Below are 26,351 nucleotides of genomic sequence, written 5' to 3' on the forward strand. Positions count from 1 at the left end.
TTCAATACTCTAGAGGGTACTCGGTCTAGGGGCAGCGGTGGCCGAACGGATAGCGGCGCGGTCTTGATACCGGAAGGTTCCTAGTTCGAATCAGCCGTCCAACACGTTAAAATTACCACCGCTGAAGTGCCCTTGAACAAGGCATTGAACCACTACGATGAAATGTGTTCTATGAGCAGGGCCTGGCTGGAAACAAGTTCTTGAGCTTAGCCCAGATACCCTGGGTAAATATAGATTTAATTTCATTTCATTTCACTCTTATTTTGAAGAGATCGTCCCCCGGAAGTCTTATATTTGCTAGCTTAGATTTGCTAGAAAAACAGTGCCTTGGCTGAGATGGCTCTGCTTGTCAAGTCTCAAATCATGGCTCTTTACAGACGGGCCGACGGTACACAGACAGCAGCCTCTCCGCTGACTGTGTTAGTGTTGTGTTGCTGCAGGAGATGGAGTGTGAATGAATCGTGTGGTCACTGGAACAAAGCCACCGTATTAGCATTTGAATACCTGTTCTGTGAACACCGTAAAGGTGTGTGCCTACCAAAATGACCAGGGGGAGGGGATCTTCAGCCTTAATCTCAGTGGGTGCTATTTGGCTTGTTATTTTTTCAGTGGATGCCCAAGCCCTCAGGCACTCCCAAAGTTGATGCCGCTGCTTCCAAAACATTTGAACAAAAGACCTGCATTTTTAGGTTACATTTGAAAGCTGTGGGGGGAGGGGGGGTGCATGCATGGTAGCCTAATTGCCAAATGACGCCCCTGGGGTTTGACGTCAGTAAGTAGCCTACGAATAATTGACCCTAGCCTGATTATCAGAGTGGGCGGGGTCTTTGGGCTGGTTCCAGGCTAAATTGACCCCCCATAAATAACCCATGCACCACACTGCAGCACGGCACAGCACAGCACTGTGAGGTCCAGCCAGCAGCCAAACATCCGCACGCACGCACGCACGCACGCACACGCACACACACACACACACACACACACACACACACACACTCTCTCTCTCTCGCTCTCTCTCTCTCTGAAACATGGACATTTCGAGCAGCTCCACGTCTTCCATGAAGAGCATCCACCGGGCGGCATCCGAACTGGAGAGGTCTGATTCTGTGACGGTAAGATTATAAAAACAAAGGGGGGGAAGTGACTACGGTTGAATTAGACGGGATCCATGCAGTGTTAAAACAACGCGTGTCGTGTGTAGAGGTCAGGACCGTCACAATGAAGGCTGCGCACGGAAAGCCTTTACGCACCGGAGCTGTCCAATGCAGTGCACATTGCAAAACTATTGAACGGTACGCACCTCGGACTAGCGCCTGCTCCCGTGCTTGCGGTTATGGTTAGGTTAGGGGTTAGGGGTATCGGATCAATGAATCGTCGGACCAAACACATGTACCCCATGCGTGGTGCTTTCATAGGCTATTAATCAAGGAAGAGTAGGCCTAGTATTTATTTTATGGCAGCTACATATCCATCAGAATTTTAGAACAGCCGTCTATGTCGCAACTACTTCTCTTTTTGAGATGTGATAGCCTAAAAGTGTTATTTTTCTTACGGTAAATTTGTCTTTGTAGGCTAGCTAGCGGCTATAGCCTACAAAGACCAAATTAACCGTAAGAAATGCCAACTATAGCTCTGCACATGCAGTAGGCTACTATAGTAGGCCTATAGCTTTTCTTGAAACTTGTCGGAAGTTGTCATTGTCCAGTGCATGTCACTGCTAACTTCTCAACAAGTGATGGAAGAAGTAAGCTACTCACATGGTTTACTTAAGTAAAAGTATCAATACTGCAAATACTACAAGTAAATAAGTCCGGAAAATTAAAGTATACATGTAGCTACAAAATATTTGGCATCAAAATGTATTCTTAAAGTGGCATAAAGTGCGGGCTACTCAAAATGTTCCATTTAACAACTTTTCAAAATATTTTGAAATGATCGCATTCATATTAAGTTTTTTTTCTTGACCTGTTACCCTTCAGTCTATGACGACGTAACACACTACGCATTGTGAGCTTTCAAATGGCCACAATGTAGGCTATATATATAGGGATGGACTGGAGTGGTTAATGTATAGGTTATGTAATAATCCAAATCTACAAAGTATATTATAGGCTGACTAGTAACTACATTTTCAAATAATTGTAGTGGAGTAAAAGTGTAGGGCTACAGTAGCCTATAAAGCATTGCAGTGCATGGGTGTGGTTTTCTGGAATCACTGAAAAATCGACCATTCATTTTCCCCTTAGAAAATTATTGATATACATATTTTTATAAATCTCTGGGAAAAATGAATTGGAGAGTTTTCAGTAGTGGGTCCAGAAAACTACGCCCACTGCTTTATGCTCTATAGGCCAGGGGTGCCCAAAAGGTAGATCGTGAGTAGATCACAAAGGCTCTGCAGGTAGACCACATGACATGCTCCTAAAAATATATATAATTTAAAATTAAAATAAATAAAATGTCCTATTCCAGGACATTTGTAAAGCCAGAGCCGCTATAGAGCGTCGCAGTCCCGCCTCCTACCCGGGACCAGGAAATGAAATCCAATGCATTATTCTCATAGACATTTCGTAAAGTATTTATTTAAAGACGGTTACGCCGCGGACAAAGCCAACTCGAGTCGTGACAACTCATGACAACACAAACAATATTTTGGACCAAACAAATAATTAGAAAGAAGAAAAACAACAAAAAAAGTGTTGTAACCTGCCGTTTTTTTCTTCTTTCTAATTATTTGTTTGGTCCAAAATATTGTTTGTGTTGTCATGAGTTGTCACGACTCGAGTTGGCTTTGTCCGCGGCGTAACCGTCTTTAAATAAATACTTTACGAAATGTCTATGAGAATAATGCATTGGATTTCATTTCCTGGTCCCGGGTAGGAGGCGGGACTGCAACGCTCTATTCCAAAGCCCCCTCAGGTACATTTATAAACTATTTTCAGCAATGAGAATACTTTTTTTGGTTGGTAGATCTTGTTCTCAATTCAAAAACGTGTGCATAGGCATGCACCCTGCTCTAGGCATAGCAATGGTTGTGGTTTTCTGGTTCCACTGAAAAATCAGCCATTCATTTCTCCCATATAGATTTTCAAAAATATTAATATTAATTATTTTAAGCTTAGAATCAAGCCTTCCAGGATCCTGGTGAATCATGACCATAAAAACGTTGATTCTGTATTTATTAAATGTGTAGGCCTATTAGCCTATATCATTTTCATATATCATAATTTTATTTTTTTCCACAGAAAATAAGTTGTATGATCATGAATAACCAGGATCCTAGTTGGCTTGATTCTAGGCTTAACATATTTTTTGTAAATCTCTTGTATTTTCTGTGTTTCAAAAAAGTGTCTCAAAACACTTGCACACTAGCCTATATGCATGATGACTTTTGTTTTGTATTTGTGTTTATAGTCACAGTCTCCGAGGTTCGTCGTCGGCAGACGGCAGAGTTTGATTGTAGATGCATGCAAAGAGCGAGAGGCAGCGGCCGCCGCGGCTGCAGCAGAGGCAGCAGACACCGGGGAACAGATCGTGTTTGAAGAAGACGATGGTAAAGCTCTGCTCAACAAATACTCCCAAAACAATTCAATGTAAGTTACTTTGTAATTTTACTTTTGAATACTTGAGTAATTTTAAAAGCATGTATACTTTTTTAATATTGAGTACTCCAGTACTTTGAATGAGCACTTGTAGTTGTAGTAATATTTAACTCGAGTACTGTGGTTGAGTACGTAGTCCACCACTAGTCTAGTTGTTGTCTGGTCTAGTGACTAGTGACTAGACATAACCTGAGGATTTACTAAAAGTGTGCTTGTCTGCTCTTGTCCTCAGCGGGGAGATCATTCCCAAACTGGAGTACACAGAAGAGGAGATAAGCACTTGGTACTTGATTTATGATATTTATTATGTATCCTTCTGCTTGTGTGTTTACATAATTAACGTTTAGTACAATTCCACTATTGTTTAATAATTATATTGTGTGGTAGCTCTCTCTCTCTCTCTCTCTCTCTATCTCTCTCTCTCTCTCTATATATATATATATATATATATATATATATATATATGTTAAGGACAATGTTAAGGGCAATTTGTTTTTTCCCCATGCGGCGCCAATATATTCCTCAATGAGTCAGCTTCATAAGCTTCTTTGTTACACACATGCTTGTGAGTCATGGCAATATGATTTGGCCTCCATGGTTATTTTGATAAATTAGTTACAGGTGGAGGGTGCTATTAAAGCAATCTAGACATCAGCTTTAGATCATCTAAGTGCAAAATGTCAGCGAGGGTGCAGTGATTGAATGGATTGCCACTCAGTGTAGCAAATGGTGGTGTTGTTTTGCTTTGGGAAAAAATAATCACAGATTTGTTTTTTAAAGAGTTGTGAAATAAACCACTGCTCATCCGTTAACTAAAAAATCACACGTGTGTGAAGTAAGTGGTGCAACTCCGTGTGGGCGTCCCCGGGGGGTCCCCAGAAATTCCAGACCCACAGGGATTCGCCCAGGGTGCCGGCCCGGTTCCGACCAGAGACACACAAAGCTCCGTAATGAAGTGGTTGCACCACTTAAAAACATAAGATCGGGTGCTGGAGCTGAATTATAACAGTATAAAACACCGTGCTGCAGATATCTGTGTTTTAGTGCAGGTTTTGGGTTGTGTGGATGCAGCATTAAAAGGGTTGGAGCATGTGTCATCACTTAAAAGACACATTGACACCTAGCTGTATCCAACATTCCAATGTCTAGATTGACATCAAGCAATCAGACGCTGTACTCACTCAATTATTACATAATCGCCTAATCACAATTATTTATTTGAGATAATTACAATTATTTTTGCATTAATTGTCAATCGTTTCCAAAAATGTAAGATTTTTCAAAAATAGCAGAATTAGTAGATCAACTATTTCTGCTATTTTGTACATTTTTGGGGGAAAAAACATAATTAAAAATTATTAAATGTGTCAGTGATTTCTTTGTCATATCTGCACTGTGCAATTTCTGATTACGAAGCCCAAAAGGCAAACAGAAATACAATTGTAAAGTTCCAATGTTCAATGCTAAAAACACAATTAAATCCAATCGTCAACTTAAATTTGTAATCGTGACAGCCCTACTACTCACTCACTCACAAAATAACATAACATGCTTTTTAGTACGTTCAAATCATTTCTGCAATCTGTAATCCTCATGAATGGATTGCGCGGTTGTGTTGTGCAGGAGAACGGTGTACAACACCCTGAGGGATCTGTACAACACCCACGCCTGCACAGAGCACCTGGAGGCCATCCGTCTGCTGGAGAGGCATTGTGTGTACAGCCCAGACAACATCCCTCAGCTGGAGGACGTCTCGCGCTTCCTCAAAGGTACATACTTGACGGCACACTTTGCTGTAATTGTACTCGTATTCTTTTGAATCCATTTAGTTTTAGTAATATTTTTAGTCATCTGAAATGTTTTTAATTTTGCCGGGCGTTGTAATGCCTGATTTATAGGTGTGTGCCGAAAATAGCTGATCTACTACTTGTACATCTGCTATTTTCGGAGCGTGACACCCACGCGCAGCCAAGCATAACATGACTTGTCTTCGTTTGACTGGATCTCTTGTCCACTACTCCGTAACATTTTCATCTCATTTTAATTTGTTAACTGCATAGAGAAAACCCTATTCGGATGAATCCTTAGTTAGAATGCCATGTTTAATTTGCCCTCGATCACTAACTTCTCTCTCTCTCTCTCTCTCTCTCTCTCTCTCTCTCTCTCTTACACACACACACACACACACACACACACACACACACACACACACACAGAGCGCACAGGGTTCCAGTTGCGTCCAGTCGCAGGTTTGGTCTCCCCCAGGGATTTCCTGGCCAGTCTGGCGTTTCGGGTGTTCCAGTGCAAGCAGTACATCCGTCATGCCTCCTCTCCCATGCACTCCCCAGAGCGGTGAGTACACTACAGTACATCCGCCATGCCTCCTCCCCCATGCACTCCCCAGAGCCGTGAGTACACTACAGTACATCCGCCATGCCTCCTCTCCCATGCACTCCCCAGAGCTGTGAGTACACTACAGTACATCCGCCATGCCTCCTCCCCCATGCACTCCCCAGAGCTGTGAATACACTACACACCACCCTCCTCATCCTCATGCCTTCATCTCTTTCATCATCATCTTTACACTTTGGGCTGTTCTCCCCAATTAGGACAATCCTCTGTGCCACTCTCTCTATATATACTGTATCAAAGGCATAAAAAGCCCAGAAAATATATTTAGGACCCCCATAACTCTGAAAGTTACAGACCTGTAAGGGTCCATTTAGTTCCGTGTGTACTCTCTCAGAGTTATAGATCTGTAAGGGTCTATGTCGCACCCCCTCAAGGAATGCTGAGGGTCCCTGGTCACCACTTTGAGGACCAATCCTCTGTGCGCTCCATCAAGTCACATCACACTGTAAAAACCACAGGAGGCACAAGGGGGCGCCAGAGGGGCCAATTGAAAATATCAACCAGGAAAGCATCTATGTCATTTTAGATTTTAGCTATATAGACCAATTATTTGTTTACAAACATTGGGACTGGGCACAGGGTGACTGTTTCATGTAATCAATTCCCAACAGATCTCCAAGCCTGTTGTTTTGAGGAGCACTGGTTTCAGTCCATTCAACCTCCTCTTGTGTGTTGACTAGTGAGGTGCACCCTAGGAGACATTTATACTTCATTGCGCAACAGTAGAGAACAGCTGATATACAAGCTCACATCGCGTTGCGGACGTGACTGTTGTGAGCTTAGAGGTCTGCAACTTATTTGAATTGCTATTATTGTTCACACACAACAGAAACCAATGGATTATATATTTCAAGAGTGAGAGATCACAATAAAAATCATAATCATTCTTCCTCCACACTGGGAGGAAAACAGCATCAGAAAGTTTGATGGGACATGTTTTTACATGAGCTAGAACATTTCCATTGCATCTTAGTGGTGTTCTTGTGCTGCCGGCATGCACGCGCATGCTGTTGCTTATCAGTGTGACGTCGTCTGGCGTCTATAGCGATACGTTGTTTTTTTTGTTTTTAAATTGGATTTAGATGATATTTGTAGAATTGGCCTGACACAGCACACATGCACGTGCAAGCACGTTTTGTTTTGTTAGTTTTCCAAGACAGATATTTCTAGGTCTGCTATGCTCTAAATCCGATCATGCTGCTCTTCAGATGTTCTCTGTCTCTGTTGCTTTATCTTCTCATCTCATCTGGGGCCATAATGTTGTTGTGGTGTGTCTCTCTCTCTCTCTCTCTCTCTCTCTCTGTAGAGACTGTGTCCACTTTGTCCATGAGCTTTTGGGCAATGTGCCCATGCTGGCAGACAGAACCATCGCCCAGTTTTCACAGGTGAGTACTCACATTCCTCTTACTGCAGTGTAGAAATACTCCGTTACAAGTAAAAGTCCGGAATTCAATATTGACTTGAGTAAAAGTACAAAAGTATTGGCATCAAAATGCAGAATGTCCCATTTCAAGTTTTCAAATGTATAAAAATCTTTTGAAAATAGCAGATCTACAAGCTCACAATGCATCAAATCACTATGCAAGCTTGTCGATCTGCTATATTCAAATGGCTGATAGGGTTGAAGTGGTTAATGTTTGTTTTGTAATAATAATCACAATCTACAAAGTTAACTAGTAAAGTTTTCAAATAAATGTAGTGGAGTAAAAAGTACAATATTTGGATCTGAGATGTAGTAGAGTATAAGTAGGCCTATTGGAAATTGGAAATACTCAAGTAAATTCCTCCAAATTGTACTTAAGTATCGTACTTAGGTAACTTTCCACCACTCGCTACATCCAACATTTCACTCTTTTCTTGCCGCTCCGTGCACTTCTGTTATGATGAAGTTGATATGATGAGAGCCAGGTGTGTGATAACGTCTGCCAAATGTGTGTTGTAGAACATCGGACTGGCATCGCTGGACGCTTCAGAGGAAGATATTGAGAAGCTGTCCACAGTGAGTGGCTATCCTTCCCAATTTGACGTTGTATTTCTGTTTAGTAAAATCCTCTGTTCATTTACCCATTTGTAATGTTATATCCTCAGAGTTAAAGGTGCTGTAAAAGTTATATGTTATGTCAAAATAAGTGTTAAATAGCTCTACATTAACATAGCAATCACATTATAGACTCTATAACTATTACTGAATAATCACTCTAGTCTAAAGTGTACTACTAGAGTGTTTGCTCAGTAACAGTTTCTTGTCTCTCCAGCTCTTAAACAGAAAATACATTTTCAGGTTGGGGTAAAAATTGTATCCAATCAATCAATCCAATCAATCCAATCCAATAAATTAACCCAATCCAAGCCATCCGCGTGATATCTCGAGGAAAGCTATTATTACCATCTGGGCCATCCACAACAAACACGAGATTTCATTAAAAAATATAATAAAACATTAATTGCCCAGGGTTATTTAATCCATTAAATCAGTGGGCCCAGTGATTTATAGCAGCGGAGCACTTTTACAGACGGACTGGATGTTATCCCGGTTGTGGATGTAGAAGCTAAATGTAGCCAAAACACTATAAAGGCGATCGACAACAACGGGAGGTATGATTAAATCTACCGCTACTAGCGACTGGACCACGGTGGGCCATCTAACACATGATCTTTTCTTAGAATTAGACATTATGATTTAGATCACGAGTTATGAACTGTTCTCTCGCCTAACTGGATGAAATTGGTGTCCCACCAGAAAATGTATTTTCTACTTTTCCTAAAGAGCTGGAGAGAAGGGGAAACCCCTGGTACTGAAGAAACACTATAGCAATGATTACTTTTTAAAAGTAAAGTGAAATCAGCTAACTTAATGTTTACATGTCTGATTGTCCCTCAGCTGTTCTGGTACACGGTGGAGTGTTCTAGGCAGAACGGCCAGGTGAAGGCGTACGGAGCTGCACTGCTCTCCTCATTTGGGGAGCTCGAGGTACGTACAGTCCAGTGCCCAACACGTTTTCTCTTTTCGTCCTGTGATTTTATCTCTCTGTCCGGAACATTAAAAGGAGAGCGCTTCACCCACTTTCTTTTCTTTTTCTTAATTCAAAGTTTTCCCAATCCATTTTCAAATTGATCTTCAAATTGGTCCGTTCAGTTCCGTAATAGTCCAGTTCAGTAATAGCTGCCTATCAGTGACATCATGGACGGGGATTCCAAGCTAATAGAAACAACAGCCTTTCATAGTCATTTGGAAAGTTAGCAGGCTGAAATAGAAGCCATTTTAATAATAATAATAATAATAAAACCTCAAAATGAACAAAGCTGCCTACCGATAATGTCACTGGTAGGTGGGTTTTTGAACCTGTCCTCAGGCCTCTTCTGGGTGAAGTGGAACTTTGAATCTTTTTCTCTTTGCCTCTCTTTGTCTTTGACAGCACGCCCTGTCCGATGAGCCTGAGAGGAGGGAGTTTGACCCTGAGGCGGTTGCGGTGCGGTGCATCCTTACCAGCTTTGGTTACACACCGCCACTCCGAAGCACCCCCATTCCGACAACCCTCCTTTCCGACGCACCCCCATTCCGACGCCCCCCCATTCCGACGCATCCCCATTCCGACGTAACACTCAACCCCGCCCCCCAACCATCCAATACGCACATAACAGCAGAATGCATAATAAATTAATGATACCACACCAGTGTGATATTTCCTTCCTGAATGTGTAGGCTATATTTCTATCCTTTTATTAAATAAAAATAAACTGTACATGATGTACATCTGTCTCGCCTGTTATTCTTGCTTTATGTCTTCCATCTGGAATAGAGAGATTCCGTTTTTTTCGGAACCGGTGGGGAATGTAATTATGTAAAGTAAGGCTGCCTTGCGCACAGCGCAGGTGGAGAGAGAGAGAGAGAAGCTGAATAACATTAGGTGCAATTAAAAGTCTGCGGCTAGATGGTTGGGCAAGCATTGGATTATTATTATTATTATTATTATTATTCCGGGAAAGCGCCTTCTTCTATGATTGATACTTTGATAGGACAGCCCACTTGATATACTTTCTGGAAAAGTATAATGAACGGCGCTGATTTACGTGACGTCGCTGTCTGTATGCATGCGTCAAATATAAATTATATATTAATATGGCCTATTATTAAAATATATAGCCTCTGGGTGGCTGAAATTCCCCCGAAGGTAAGGTATAGCTAATCAGAGATATTGAATTCTATATATCGTGTCTCTTTCCTCCTTTTTATGTTATTTTTTTGTTTCGGTTTAGATGTAAGCACAAGTGATAATACTTGCTGGGCATTTCTGCCTGACGCACCTCCGACGGTGCCATGGTGCTGGCTGCAGGGTCATCAGCCGGGAGCCACCCTTCACAGATGTTTCGCTCCTTTAATCCCGGAACATCTCTGGGTGGTGGAGCAGCGACAGGGACGTCTCCCTGCCGCCCCCTGCAGCCAGCGGAAGGATCCTTGTTCTCCCCACACTCTGTCCCCTGTGTTATTGCTTTTGTGGTTGTGGAATGAGTCCCAAGGGACTATGCATGGCAGGGACGTCCATCTCCCTGAGTCAGGCGTGGGCTGACCGCATACCACAGCATCTCAGGGTGGTGGAATATAGTAGCAGGAAAGGTTCCCTACTGCCCCCTGTCTAAGCTCCTTGTTTTCCCCACGATTTGTCATTTCTCCTGAGCCACAACCAGAAGCTTCCTTGTTCTGCCTCCTCTGCCAGGACTTTGAGGGCATTCTTAAGCTTGGAGCCTTTGATCCCAAGGGACTTTAGTAGCCGCTGTGTGTATGTGAAGGCTCTCCACCCTGCTTGTGAGCACTCACTTGCCAGCTCTGAATATTTGTCCCTCTTTCTCTCAAAGGCAGCCTCCATTCCCTCCTCCCAAGGAACTGTCAGCTCTACCATGATGACTGTCTTAGTAGAGGTGGACCACAACACGATGTCTGGTCGTAGAGGGGTTGTGGTGATCTCTTGCGGGAACTTCAACTGCCGGTCTAGGTCAGCCCTCATGTTCCACTCGCTTCCAGCTGACAGGAGGGACTGTGGGCTCTTGGTGATGCTCTGCGGCTTGCCCCCTTGCTTGACAAACTGGATCGACCGCTCTGCTGTTCTTGAACTGGCGCCATTTGCTTCCATTCTGCGTACTTCCAGGATTTCAGCCAGTTTCCGCAGAACGCGATCGTGGCGCCATCCATATCGGCCCTGCGTCAAAGCCACTTTACAAGGATGTGATGCAAGCTTGCGTTCTGGGAGTCACAGAGCTTGCAGGTCACCTCTGTCCCGTACCACACATGCAGATTCCAGGGACTGGGAAGGGTGTCGTATGTGGCCCTGATGAGGAAACTCAGCCTCGCTTGGGGAATTCTCCACATGTCTGCCCATGTAATGACCCTGTTGACTACGGCCTCCCAATTGGTCCATCTCCCTTGTTGCTGTTGGCCCACAGCCTTGATCACATAGCTCTCCTCTTCCATTTTCACCACTTCTGAAACCACAAGGTCTTTCCTTTCCTTCTTTGAGGCTTTGGACCACTTTGTGGGTGCTGTTCCCCAGCCAAAACCAGCCCTGCCAGACTGCATTTGTCCTACCATTTCCTGGTGTTTCAGTCGGACGATGGCCTGGTCTACTGTCTGCATAGCATTCCATTTACGTCCTGTGCGGACTTGGGCCTTGGCGTTGCGGACAGTTGGATCAGGTGAGTCTCTCAGCTCGAACACAAGCCTCACCTTCTCCTGTTTGTAGCCCAGGCTGATGGATTTCAGTGGCAGCTTCAGTGTGGTTCTTCCAAACAGAGCTGTGTTGGAAAGACATCTGGGAAGGCCCAGCCACTTACGGATGTAATTGTTGGCTTTTGAATCCATCTTGAGGACAGTTGTGGAGGTGATATCACACAACTTTAGGGGCCACATCAAACGATGGAATAGGGTGAACTGGTAACACCAGACCTTGAGTTTCCCTGGGAGAAAGCTTTGGTCAATTTTGTTCAGGCCGTCCAAGAGCTGAGATGTGACTGAGGCAGCCATGTGCTTGTCAGACAGGTCGGCAGTGTAAAGCCTTCCAAGGCTCCGAACAGGTTCATCAACCACACGTGGGATTTCCTCACCATCCACTGAGAATGAGATGTTGTCATTCCTGACTCCTTTCCGGATGGAGAGGCTGCGTGACTTGGTAGGTTTTATTTTCATCCGGGCCCATGTTAGAAGCTCCCCAAGTCTTTTCAGGAGTCTGGAGGTACACACTGCTGTCTGGAGGAGGGTGGTGACGTCATCCATGTAGCTCCGTAGGGCCGGGAGTCGCTGACCTGATTGGGATCTGACTCCTCGGACCATCTGTCTTCCACCAATCAGGATGATCTCAAAGGCTATTGTGAAGAGGATTGGAGAAATGGAGCAACCCATTGCTATCCCCTTCTCTAGCTGGTGCCAACCAGTTGAGACCTCCTGAGTTGTGTAGCAGACTTGGAAGTTGTTAAAGTAGTTCACTACAAGGCTCTGCATGCAGGGTGGAATATGGAAGAAGTTGAGTGCAAAGCTGATGAGTTGGTGGGGAACCGACCCATAGGCATTTGCAAGATCCAACCAAACCACGTGTAGATCTGCTTTTTTGCGCTTGGCTGTCTGTATTTGCTCCCAGATCATAGCCGAGTGCTCCACGCAGCCAGGGAAACCTGGGACGCCTGCCTTCTGACAACTGGTGTCGATGTAATTGTTTGCCAGAAGGTAGTTGGTCATGCGCTTTGCCACCACAGTGAAGAAAATCTTCCCTTCCACGTTGAGCAGGGCTATGCCTCTGAACTGGCTGATGTTATGAGAGTCTTTCTCCTTTGGGATAAAGGTTGTGATTGCCCTGCTCCACGCTGATGGCATGGCTTGGGTTTTCCAGGCAACGCCCATCAGCTTCCATAACAGCTTCAGGAGTCCAGGACAGCTTTTGAACACCCTGTATGGTACTCCATTCGGGCCGGGTGCTGATGCAGCTCTCGCTCGCTCAACCACCTGCTTGACCTCAGCCCATTTCGGGGGAGTGGTGTCAAACTGCGAGGAAGGCTCAGGTGGCTGAGGTACATGGCCTGGTGATCCGAGGGGGTTGTTCTTTTGGCTGTCACTGAGCTAAACTGTGATGTATTCCTCCAACTCCTGCTCACTGATCTGCAGTGTCCCATTCTTCTTTTCCTCCAGCAGGCCTCGGGCATACTTGAAGGGGTCCCGGGAGAAGCTTGCCCTTGCTTTCTCCTTGCGGCTTCTGCGTTTCCTGATCCTTTCAGCTCTCCTCAGGTGTGCGAGTTTTACTTTGATCTGGTTCCACAGGTTCTTCAAGCCGTCTTTATCCTGGTCATTGGCTTTTCTCCATTGTTTCCGTAAGAGGCGTCGTTCCTTTACGAGCTGGAGGATTTCCCTCTCCCGTCTCCCGATCTGATTGGGAATAATCCTCCTCTGAGGCATTTCTCCAAATCGCTCTTTGCCTTCCTCGTAGATGATGTCCCCCATGATGTTCAGTTTGGAGGTTACGCTGCCTCTTAGTGTACTTTGGAGGGTGGTACATAGATTTTCATCGAAGCTGCTCCAGGATTCTTTGTCATTGGCTTTTGGCCACTTGACTTTGGCTTTCCGGATTGGCTTCTCTGATGCTCCTCTTGTGGGTTCGCTGCTTGGCGTTTCGTTGTGCTGTGGGCTGTGCTGTTGTTGCTGCACCTCCTGCTGGGAAGGCTGGTCCTCCTCTCTCTCACCAGTTGCAATGGTTGGATCAATAGCACTGTGGTGCTCAACCTGGCTATGATTCCTCCTTGTCTGATCTGCTTCTGCAGTGCAAGCTTGCATCTGGTTGCGGCCGCCGCCGCATTTTGCCTTCCCCTGATGAATTCGCAGGCCCCGGTAGGTTGTTTCCTTGGCCCACCCACAGCCACATTCTCTGAGGATCTTCGTATCATTCGTCATTGTCATATCAGTCGTTTCCGTGTTATCCGTCCTGCTTGGTCCAGTAGTATATTAGTATAGTATATTAGAGTCCAGTCACACACATCTATCAGACACACTAGTGCTTTCGTAGTGTAGTGGTCTGTGTTTACGCCAATGGATTTTTGTTGCATGTGGCAGCAGGTTCAAGTCCCGTTCATAGCAAACACGTATTTTACTTTTTAGTTATCCTTCCTTATATTGTGTGTGGAGATAATATTGATAGCTTTGATTTACGTTTTGATTTACATTAATCTGACAGCAACATCGTGGTGCATGCTTGATAACACTTCTATCAAGAAAGACGTATGTTTTAAACAGGCTTGTTGCTATGGTGATTGTCAACATTGGATTGTCAGCCAGAGGAAAGGAAAGAGAAACACGGAAACGGAAACAGATAAACGGAAACAGAAAAGGGGCGTTCCCTTGTTCCCTTCAGTCCTCCGTCCCGGACAGGCTCCCGGGGGTCTCGTGCCCAGGTGGGGGTCCGCGGGGGTCCGCGGGGTATCTCGGCCGTCCCTGGGCCGTTTCGGACGGGGGGAATCTCGTTCGAACCGGGCCGCCGTCCCGGACGCGCTCCCGGGGGTCTCGTGCCCAGGTGGGGGTCCGCGGGGTATCTCGGCCGTCCCTGGGCCCAGGTGGGGGTCCGCGGGGTATGCACACACACGCACGCGCGCAAGCCGCACACACACGCGTGTGTATAGAGGGAGGGCAGGGGGTCTCAAGGTTCGGGGACCCCCAGGGACCCCCAGGGACCCCCACATGGTAACTCTTTCATTTCTCAACAGTTTTGGACAAGGGGGGGTTCGTTGGAATCGTGTCACCCCCCTGGGGGAGTTTTTGGGGGTCTCAAGGTTCGGGGACCCCTAGGGACCTCAAGGGACCCCCCAGGGACCCCCACATTGTAACTCTTTCATTTCTCTACCGTTTTTGACGGGGGTGGGTTCGTTGGAATCGTGTCGCCCCCCTGGGTGCGTTTTTGGGGGTCTCAAGGTTCGGGGACCCCTGGGGACCCCCAGGGACCCCCCAGGGACCCCCACATGGTAACTCTTTCATTTCTCTACCATTTTGGACGGGGGTGGGTTCGTTGGAATCGTGTCACCCCCCTCGGTGCGTTTTTGGGGGTCTCAAGGTACCTATGTAGAGAGAGACAGAGATCATGTTCAGACAGAGAGAGAGACAGAGATCATGCCCCATCATGTTTGAAGAGAGAGACAACCCTAGCACACAACCCTAGCACACAACCCTAGCACACACACACAACCCTAGCACACAACCCTACTTGTAGATTGGCTATTTTGTAAACCTTCTAGGGGCTATATCTCCATGGGGAAATGATATTAGAAGCCCATCTTTGGATATGTTATAGAGCTCGTCAAGATGAACAATCTGAGGCGTGTTTCGTGTTTTCTACGCGAACTCTATAATTAGCCAACTAGGGGCCAATTACGGCACTTCTGGTTGTCGGATTGAGATATAACCTACATATTCTGATTCAGCGCCATTGGTTTAGTGGGGGTAGAAGGAGTTTTGGAGCAAAATGACTAAAATTCGAGAAAATATGATTTTTTTTTAAACTTTCAAACAGCAATTTGACCCATTTCTAAGTCTTCTAGACAGTTAAAACTAACACCATTAGATTTCCCTTACTTGACATAGGGGGGGAAAGTGTATTTAGAGGAATCCTTAAAGAATTTGATTTTTAGTGGCCTCCAACGCGTCAAAATCAATTAAAAATCCAAAATTTGTCCGTTTGTTTTGAGCAGGCAAATTCTTTCTTCTTCTCATCCAGCTGAATCCAATGAACTTGGTCCTGAGTCTCTACGACACTTCTAACTATCAAAGGTCACGCCCGAGACCTTTGTATGGCGTCAAGGCCCTTTAAGGCTATAATCGACAGGGAATAACCAATTTTTCTAAAACAAAGGGTGTTTATCCATGACTGAAGCACGGGGAATCCAATGGAATTGGTTTCAAGTCTCTACGACACTTCTAAATATTTTAGATATTTTTTTAGACACGTTTTTCTTACCCCACAAACACAAATCATTTGTTTTATTTTTTAAAACTACTTACTCTGACTCACTTTTTCACGCTGGATTTAATGGAATTGGTCCCGTTGAACAAAAATGTTTTTTTCTTTTTCTAACCTCTATAAAGCCTCTAAGACAAAAACCCTTGGTCATTAGGAGCCCATCTTTTAGTATGTTGTATAGCTTGTCAGGACGAACAATTTGACATGTCTCTCATTTCCGTACGACACTCCTACACAAAGTTGATGTTTAACCTTCTAGGGGCTATAAAACCAAGGGGAAGTGACGTCAGAGGCCCATCTTCGGATATGTTGTAGAGCTAACCCAGACTTTTTTCCTGATGGTGCCAGTTTGAGCGACATACATAGGGGGTATACTCCTTACAGGACCTTGAAAGACAACTTTTTGGAAGAAGCTTCTCCTAGGACAATCTTCGTGGGACCACACTTATATGGCCGTATTAAGCTCCTCAAGATGATCGTGTGGAGGGGTGTCACGTTTCTGTGCGACCTTCCTACGCGATGTTACAGGGTCTAGAAGTCTGGATTTTTCCTAAAATCACTATAGGGTATTAAGGGTCGGTGTTTCGTGGTCAGGCCCTAATTTATGAGTTATTTTTGGGAAAAAATACTTTGGAGCAAAATAACACCAATAACCCTAAGAAAACCCCCAAAAACACCACCGGAAGTAGATGTTAAGGCACTTCTCGTTGTCCGATTTGAAAAGTTCTTGCATATTCAAACTCAGCGCATATGAGTTAGGGGGGGGTAGCCAAAATCCTGGCGTTCTTTCCTAGCGTTATTTCCTAGCTTCTTAGGGGCTTTATTTCCATGGGGAAATTGTATTAGGGGCCCATAGGGGGAATGTTATAGAACTTTCCGAGACGAACATTTTAATATAAGTTTCAGCCCTCTGCGATATTCCTACAAGAAGATACAGTTTTAGCCAATTAGCAGCCAATTAAGGTACTTCCTGTTGTTGACTCGCAATATAACCTACATATTCGGATTCAGCGCCATTGATTTAGTGGGGGTAGAACAAGTCTTGGAAAAAAATGACGTAAATTCATGACATTATGAATTTTTGAAACTTTCAAACAGTAATTTCACCCATTTCTAAGTCAGCTACACATTTAAAACCAGCACCATTAGATTTCCTTTACTTGAAATAGGGGGGGGGAGTGTATTTATAGGAATCTTTAAAAAAATTGGATTTTTGAATTGGTCCGTTTGTTTTGAGCAGGACAAATTCTTCATCATCTCATCCAGCCGAATCCAATGAAGTTGGTCCTAGGTCTCTACGACAATTGGAACATTCCAAAGGTCACACGTTGACCTTTGGAGGCCGAAGGGACCTTTTAAGGCTATTTTCGGAAGGGAATAACCGATTTAAAAAAAACAAAGGGTGCTTATCCATCTATAAAGCCTCTAAGTCAAAAACCCTTGGTCATTAGGAGCCCATCTTTTAGTATGTTGTATAGCTTGTCAGGACGAACAATTTGACATGTCTCTCATTTCCGTACGACACTCCTACACAAATACACGATAGGTCCCCACGGACCTATCGTTCCCGAGCTATCGCGCATTGAAAACTAACCCTAACGCTAGCCAATTAAGAGAACCGTAAGTCCGTGTGCTGGGAAACACATATCAGCGTGTTCAGCTTGTCGTGTTGAGTCCGAAAATGGTCTCACTTTTTTCCAGACGTGTTTCGAGGGCAAGGGACCGATAGGAGGCGTTTACACCCACTTCCTGTGTTTCCCCTTCCGTCTGCTATTTCACCACTTTCTAGACGTAGCACAGCAACAGCAATATGTGCATTGGATGCAGCGTCAAAAAGTGAGTCTACATAGGTACCTTGAGAACCCCAAAGACACCCCCAGGGGGACACGATTCCAACGAACCCACCCCCGTCCAAAATGGTAGAGAAATGAAAGAGTTACCATGTGGGGGTCCCTGGGGGGTCCCTGGGGGTCCCCAGGGGTCCCCGAACCTTGAGACCCCCAAAAACGCACCCAGGGGGGCGACACGATTCCAACGAACCCACCCCCGTCCAAAATGGTAGAGAAATGAAAGAGTTACCATGTGGGGGTCCCTGGGGGGTCCCTGGGGGTCCCTAGGGGTCCCCGAACCTTGAGACCCCCCGCCCTTCCTCTATACACACGCGTGTGTGTGCGGCGTGCGCGCGTGCGTGTGTGTGCATACCCCGCGGACCCCCACCTGGGCCCAGGGACGGCCGAGATACCCCGCGGACCCCCGCGGACCCCCACCTGGGCACGAGACCCCCGGGAGCCCGTCCGGGACGGCGGACTGAAGGGAACAAGGGAACGCCCCTTTTCTGTTTCCGTTTATCTGTTTCCGTTTCCGTGTTTCTGTTTCCTTTCCTCTAGCTGACAATCCAATGTTGACAATCACCATAGCAACAAGCCTGTTTAAAACATACGTCTTTCTTGATAGTGTTATCAAATTATTTACAATAATGATACCTTCTAAAATGTAGCCTTTCCACTGAAGGTGACGTCAGTCTATAGGAAATAAATACTTTATATTTGAGTTTATAATAAAGTTTATATTTTGCTCAAAAAATAACTTTGGCTCTTGCATATCGTCACCTTATTAAACGAATTGCCCAAGTAATTTTTTCAAGGTTTTCAGGAAACACAAAAAACTGTGCCAAATGTAGAATATATTATATTTCTTAATTATTTAAATTCCAAAAAATATGACTATTGACATACAAATAAAGGTGTATGGATAATAGACCATGGTTTAGGGTCAGTGTTTAAAATAATATCAGAGCACAAAGACATTTGATACTGAAGGGGAGTGAATGGGACTGAATGTGAGTGAATGGGACTGAATGGGACTGAATGGGAGTGAATGGGAGTGAATGGGACTGAATGGGAGTGAATGGGAGGGACTGATACTATGGGAGTGAATGGGAGTGAATGGGAGTGAATGGGAGTGAATGGGGGTGAATAGGAGGTACTGTTACTATGGGACTGAATGGGAGTGAATGGGACTGAGTGGGATTTAATGGGACTGAATGGGAGTGCATGGAAGTGAATGGGAGTGAATGGGAGTGAATGGGAGGTACTGTTACTATGGGACTGATACTATGGGAGTGAATGGGACTGAATGGGAGTGAATGGGATGAATGGGAGGTACTGTTACTATGGGACTGATACTATGGGACTGAATGGGAGTGAATGGGATGAATGGGAGTGACAGTCCCATAGTAACAGTACCTCCCATTCACTCCCATTCACTCCTATTCACTCCCATTCACTCCCATTCACTCCCATTCACTCCCTTTCACTCTGAATGGGAGTGAATGGGATGAATGGGAGTGACAGTCCCATAGTAACAGTACCTCCCATTCACTCCGATTCAGTCCCATTCACTCCCATAGTAACAGTACCTCCCTTTCACTCCCATTCACTCCCATTCACTCCCATGCACTCCTATTCACTCCCATTCACTCCCATTCACTTCCTTTCACTCTGAATTGGAGTGAATGGGATGAATGGGAGTGACAGTCCCATAGTAACAGTCCCATAATAACAGTACCTCCAATTCACTCCCATTCACTCCCATTCACTCCCATTCAGTCCCATAGTAACAGTACCTCCCATTCACTCCCATTCAGTCCCATTCACTCCTATTCAGTCCCATTCACTCCCATTCAGTCCCATTCAGTCCAGTTCACTCCCATTCACTCCAATAATAACAGTACCTCCAATTCACTCCCATTCACTCCCATTCAGTCCCATAGTAACAGTACCTCCCATTCACTCCCATTCACTCCTATTCAGTCCCATTCACTCCCATTCACTCCCTTTCACTCTGAATGGGAGTGAATGGGATGAATGGGAGTGACAGTCCCATAGTAACAGTACCTCCCATTCACTCCCATTCACTCCTATTCAGTCCCATAGTATCAGTCCCATAGTACAGGACCTCCCATTCACTCCCATTCAGTCCCATTCACTCCCATAGTATCAGTCCCATAGTAACAGTACCTCCCATTCACTCCCATAGTATCAGTCCCATAGTACAGGACCTCCCATTCACTCCCATTCTATCAGTCCCATAGTAACAGTACCTCCCATTCACTCCCATTCAGTCCCATTCACTCCCATTTTGAAAGGTATGTTAAAATGGCCTAAGTCACATTTTATTATGACTTAGGCAAAATAAAATGGCCTAAGTCTCACTCTTGACATAGGCCATTTTTTTTGAGTGGTGCAAACCACTCCAATAACCAGCTTTGTCTGTATACGTGTTTGTGTCTGTGTATGTGTGTACCTGTACGTGGGGCCCAAAAGAATGAGCATGGTTACTATGGTCACTGACATTACATCAGACCACAGCTGATCAGGCTATATAAGACCTTGCACCACTCAGTTCACACGGGTGTTACAGGAAGGCCTTTTACGTTAGGGCTTAGGCGATTTTACCAGAGGTGGCCATCATCACCAGGAGTTGATTTAGGCCAAAAACTCATTTTCGGCAAAATAATGACTTAGGCCATTAGTTTAATAAGGTGACGATATGATTGTAGGACATTATATAAAGTTATATAATACTATATACTATAAACCGAAACAAAAAAATAAAATAAAAAGGAGGAAAGAGACACGATATATAGAATTCAATATCTCTGATTAGCTATACCTTACCTGCGGGGGAATTTCAGCCACCCAGAGGCTATATATTTTAATAATAGGCCATATTAATATATAATTTATATTTGATGCATGCATACAGACAGCGACGTAAATCAGCGCCGTTCATTATACTTTTCCAGAATCTCGACCGTACACACACACACACACACACACGTACGCATCGGAGGCGGGGGGCGGGGTGATTGATTACCCAAAGGGGAGAAACCCCGCCATTCCGATCAATGGAAGTCAATGGTCGGAATGGCGATGCGTCGGAATGCCGCTCTGTTCCCGCTTTGGTGACGCCAAGGAGAAACTCAGGTACACGGTGCACATTGACGCTTGCACACGCATGCACATACCACCTAGACTCTCTCTCACATGCACGCACACATACCACCTGTCCTAGACTCTCTCACACGCACGCACGCACATACACACGCACGCACGCACGCACGCACGCACGCACGCACGCACGCACGCACACACACACACACACACACACACACACACACACACATACACAGCCAAAGGGTTATGTAGGGACAAGGTCAGAGAACAGCCAGCCAGTCCCTGAGGCCAACGCAGAAAGGTTTGTAGTGTTGTTGTTTGTCAGCCCGTCGAGCCAGCAGACAGCTGTTACCAATGTAATTCTCTCTTACCGAGGCAAAAATGCTGTTTTGTTTCACTTGGCGGCCAGATCAAATGTTGCCTTGCGAAAACAAGTAGCTTTAGTGTGTGTTTTCACTGTATTCGGTCTCTCTAACTAGGAGGCTGCCGTATGACATCTCTCCTCCTGTAATAATGGATAAGAGAGCGTTAGCGTGGGAAAGCGTTAGAATGGTGTTTTACGAGGATGGATGGATTACATCTCAGGTGCTGAGGAAAGCAGGAAATGTGGTGGTTGCCCATAAGTTATAGAGTATGCACAGCCTTTGTGGATGTAAGAGGTCAGACAGGATTCAAGATCCAGGTTTCTGACACGGGGAACCCAAACATCTACTGGTCGTCTAAAGGGGGAATTTCCCCCCGGCTAGGACAAATATTTGGGTTTACAAGAAGGTTTCAGAGAGTTTGCCGGTAATGCACTCGAGCAGAGAATCCTGTAGGTTTGACCGACTTATACGTTTTTGTTTTTAACGTTACGTCCGGCGGTTGGGTTGCGGTTTTCGCCTCATTCCGTTTGTCTCTTTGTTTGGCTGCCTGTAACTGCTTAAAAACCTCATATACTGCGTATAGTTGACCCCCCCCAGGGTTGTGCTAGGTCCACCCCCCCCCCCCCCCCCCCCCCAGGGTTGTGCTAGGTCCACCCCCCCCACATAGAAATCTCTTCACCAAAATCTACAAACTCACTTGTAGCCTATTTGAGTTATCTTGTGTTGCTACGCGTGTCAAACAGACCAGCAGTTCCCAAACATGTTAGCTCGAGACCTAAAAGAGAAATTTCAACTTTAGCATGGGACCCAAACTAGTGAAGAAAGCAGATCTACAAGCGCGCAACCCGTCGCTTTGTGATGCATTCTGAGCTTGTAAATCGACTATTTTCGCTACTTATTAAACATTTGTTTTCTAGAGTTTCAGAGTTTTTAATACAGGTGAACAGAGAACGCTTCACAAACATACACTAACATCATGTGACAATAAACAACGACCTGACAAGGACTGACTGGGGAACAGGGATGATTACAAATGAGATACATCTGGGGAAGACATGAACAATTTAACATAGAACTATATGAAAACTAGAACATGAACATAACACAGTCATAGACAATACAAGACCTAGACAAGACAGGCAAAATCTGTGACTGTGGCAACATGTTGTGATTTTGTACATCTGCTACTTTAATGCTATAGGGTTTTAGTGTGAACGGATTTGCTCTCTGACTGTGCATGCATGTCTCTCATGGAATTACAATGACACGTACAAATATCATGCTGATTCTATATCATGTATAGTGAAACGTGCTGTCGGGCTGTAGGTGTGGCCACTAACACAATGATTGAGATTTATAAAGACCAGAATCATGTGAACATTTGACTTAACGTTTGACATTTCTGTCCTTGTGTGTGCAGTTTGCGCACAGTGTTATTTAAGCATTTTTATGAGCAGTCTTCGTGCCGTCGCTAAAAGGCCTAATTAACAATTAGGTTCTAATTAACAAACTTTCTCCAGTCCATGCATATGATAATTGAGGCCATGCATTTATATGATAATTAGTTTTTTGGAGGCTGCATGCTAAATCTAAGTACTTCCCCCTGAAAGATGCATATAAGCACTGGTGCTTGCGGTGCTTTTTCAATATGCTAAGCCTGACCACACCTGAAACCATGGCTCTGCCATGATGAAAAGAATATTCAGTTTCAGTATGCTAAACTTGACCACCAGTGTTGATTTTGGAAAAAAAATTGCCATGATGACTAATACTATAAGACTAAATAGTAAATACTGACAATTTCATCAACAAATAAAAACTAGACTCAAATCTTAGGGGGGGACTAGTGGAGAAGAGATCATGAAAAGTATAAAATCTCCATTTACAACGCATCAAGGCCCACCAAAATGCATTTTTGTAGATTTAGTCTACTAAAATTGTATGATATTTAGTCGACTAAAATTTGACTAACACTAAAATATTTCACGTGACTAAAACTAAATTAAATTTTATTCAAAAGACTATGACTAAAACTAAATCAAACCGTTCTCCGACAGGACATACTTGGCTGGCATCAAGCGACCATTCTCCGTGAGGTTCGATCCGTACACGTGCAGCATCGAGGTCCTGGACAACCCCCTGAAGATCCGAGGAGGCCTGGACTCCCTGGAGTATGTGAAGGATGAGCTCAAGACTCTGGCAGATGCCCTCAATGTTCTGTCGTGAGTCCCCCTCCATGCAGTCCCTGTGTACCACTACTGCTGTGTTCTGCTCTCTGCTGTCTGATGTCTGACACGTACCAAGACCGTTGTGTTCATAACTTTCTGTGCTGTTTTATGCTGCTATCTATTGTATGAAATGTCGTCTGGTCAGTGGTGGCAACCATTCAAACCTCAGTGCATAGTATAGGGCATCATGTCCAAAGATAGAATGTCCACTCGCGCCTGGATGTTGATTCATTCATTGACACAGCCAGGGTTCGATTAGCTGGTGGTGGCGTTTGATATTTATGATTGATGTCACAATTTAACAATCTAATTAAAAAATTAACTAGTCTACTACATCAAAGATTATTTGTCTTAAAATGTAAAAAAAAATATATATAGCTTAAATACCCAATCTATAAGCTCACAACGCGTCACATTATGTTGATATTTTTGGTATTGGTATAGCTCTTGATACTTAAGCTATTTTTCAGTGGTAAAGAAAATGACCTGCTCTATTTATTTTACAAATGGAACTGTGGTTACAGTTTAAGTACATTTACTTGAGTATTTAAAATTTTCAACACTTTATACTTCTCCCCCACTACATCTCAGAGGCAAATATTGTACATTTTACTCCACTAGCATTATTTGAAAACTTGAGTTACTAGTAACTTTAGATTAATATTACAAAACAATCAATCCAATTTTATACTTTGGTTCTTCTATTTTCGGAGATCGTCACTGTTGAGATGTATTAAAAATGATCATTAATTGTCTGTGTATATAAATATATCATTGTCACTGTATGTATATTTATATATGCTTTTATACTGAAACCGGATGCCGGATGTGTCAATTGGGTTGACGTGTATATAATGAGTAAAATAAACACTCGCTTCTCTCAGCCATGGTCTAAGGAAGCAAACCCACATCTGCTCTCTGAGTCTCCTTATTATTCCTCCGTAATGCTTCCGGCTAGCTTTGGTTGTTGTTGAATCTGACGCGATACGCTAGCTTTGTTCAACAGGTCATGGAGCCCAGTGGTAGAGGCAACAACCAATGGAACCGTATTCGCTTTGACGGAGATGAAAGGAACTTTGAATTATGGTTGGTAAAATTTCTCGGTTACCTCCGGCTGAAAGGGCTGAAAGACACCATACTGTACGAGCCCGATATCGACGACGAAGAAATACTCGATGGAGATGAGGCCGCAGTAAGAGACACAGCAGCCGAGGTAAAAGCCGCTGAGGACGCCGAGAAAAATGAAAATGCTTACGCTGAATTGGTTCAAGTGCTCGATGATACGAGTTTGTCGTTAGTTATGCGTAAGGCAGCGGATGACGGAAGAAAGGCGTTACAGATTCTGAAAGATCACTATGCGGGCAAGGGGAAACCGAGGGTGATCAGTTTGTACACAGAGCTGACGTCGCTCCGGAAAACTGCAGATGAAACAATGACAGCATATATTATACGAGCAGAAACAGCTATCACGGCACTGAGAAATGCGGAAGAGACTTTGAGTGATGGCTTGCTAACAGCAATGGTTCTGAAGGGGCTGCCAGAATCTTATAAGCCATTTTCCATCCACATCGCACAAAGTGATGACAGGATCACCTTCGCCGACTTTAAGTCTAAACTGAGGAGTTACGAGATCACTGAAAGGTTCAGTAGCAGTTCCGGGGATGACAGCGTGATGAGACTAAGAAGCAAGGACAACGACGTGAGACTGTCCTGTTATAACTGCGGCCAGAGAGGGCACAAATCGTTTGAGTGCGGAGATGCTGCTGGTCAGAAAGAACAGAGACAGTGGTGCAGTCTTTGCAGAAGTCCAACACATAATGACACCAACTGCAGACGAAGAAGACGGAAAGACAACGTCAATGTGACGCAGGATGAAGAGGAGCACGCGTTCGCCTTCAAGGTGGGCCAGGTGAACCGCGACTCGGCCGGCGCCGGGAGACCGAAGCAGAGACTTTGTCGGAGTAATACTCTGAGCAGAGGGCTGATGGTCGACACCGGGGCTACGTCACATATTGTGACCGACGTGAAGAAGTTCCGAAACTTCGATGAGAATTTCGAGCCACGGAGGAATGTTCTGGAGATGGCTGATGGAGTGAGGGCCTCTGGCGTAGCGCTGAAGAGAGGTACTGCAGTGTTTTACCTGAGAGATACCAAGGGTCGAGAGGTGGAAACGATGCTGAAGGGGGCGCTGTATGTTCCATCCTTTCCCCAAGACATTTTCTCAGTCAACGCAGCAACATCAAATGGAGCCACATTCATCTTCAAAGAGGGACAGAACAAGTTCATCCAGAGAGACGGCACGACATTCGACATTAAGGTACATGACAGGTTGTTTTATGTAAACACTGTTGATGAGAGTATTGATGTTGATGAATGTAATGGATGCTATGACATCAAGACGTGGCATGAGATTCTGGGACATTGCAACTATGAAGATGTGTTAAAACTGCAGAATGTAACTGATGGTATGGAAATTAAAGGCAAGGTTGATATTTCCAAGTTGTCATGTGATGTGTGTATAGAAGGTAAATTTGCTCAGAGCCGAAATAGAGAACCAGACCAAAGAGCTAAAGCAGCATTAGAACTTGTACACACTGATTTATCTGGACCAATTGATCCAACGGCTAAAGACGGATTCAAATATGCTTTAGCATTTACTGACGACTATTCAGGAGCTACTTTTGTTTATTTCTTGAAATCTAAGAGTGACACAGTCCAAGCTACAGAGAAGTACATTGCCGATGTTTCACCTTATGGGAAAATTAAGTGTATTCGTTCGGATAATGGTACTGAGTATACTTCTGGT

General features: G+C 44.5%; 1 protein-coding gene across 1 annotated transcript; it reads left to right on the forward strand.

Annotated features, from left to right (window-relative positions):
- Nucleotides 1-1,028: 1,028 nt before the first annotated feature.
- On the forward strand, nucleotides 1,029-23,543 carry LOC306923925 (tyrosine 3-monooxygenase-like; the record flags this gene model as incomplete). Its single annotated transcript, XM_079502270.1, has 12 exons — nucleotides 1,029-1,112; nucleotides 3,415-3,593; nucleotides 3,835-3,885; nucleotides 5,226-5,371; nucleotides 5,819-5,954; nucleotides 7,321-7,399; nucleotides 7,957-8,013; nucleotides 8,896-8,985; nucleotides 9,431-9,484; nucleotides 10,869-11,005; nucleotides 13,272-13,364; nucleotides 23,375-23,543. The coding sequence occupies 12 exons, from the start codon at nucleotides 1,029-1,031 to the stop codon at nucleotides 23,541-23,543; spliced, it is 1,275 nt and encodes a 424-aa protein (XP_079358396.1).
- Nucleotides 23,544-26,351: the final 2,808 nt, after the last annotated feature.

Source organism: Electrona antarctica (assembly GCF_951216825.1).
Source record: "Electrona antarctica genome assembly, chromosome: 5".
Lineage (NCBI taxonomy): Eukaryota > Metazoa > Chordata > Actinopteri > Myctophiformes > Myctophidae > Electrona > Electrona antarctica.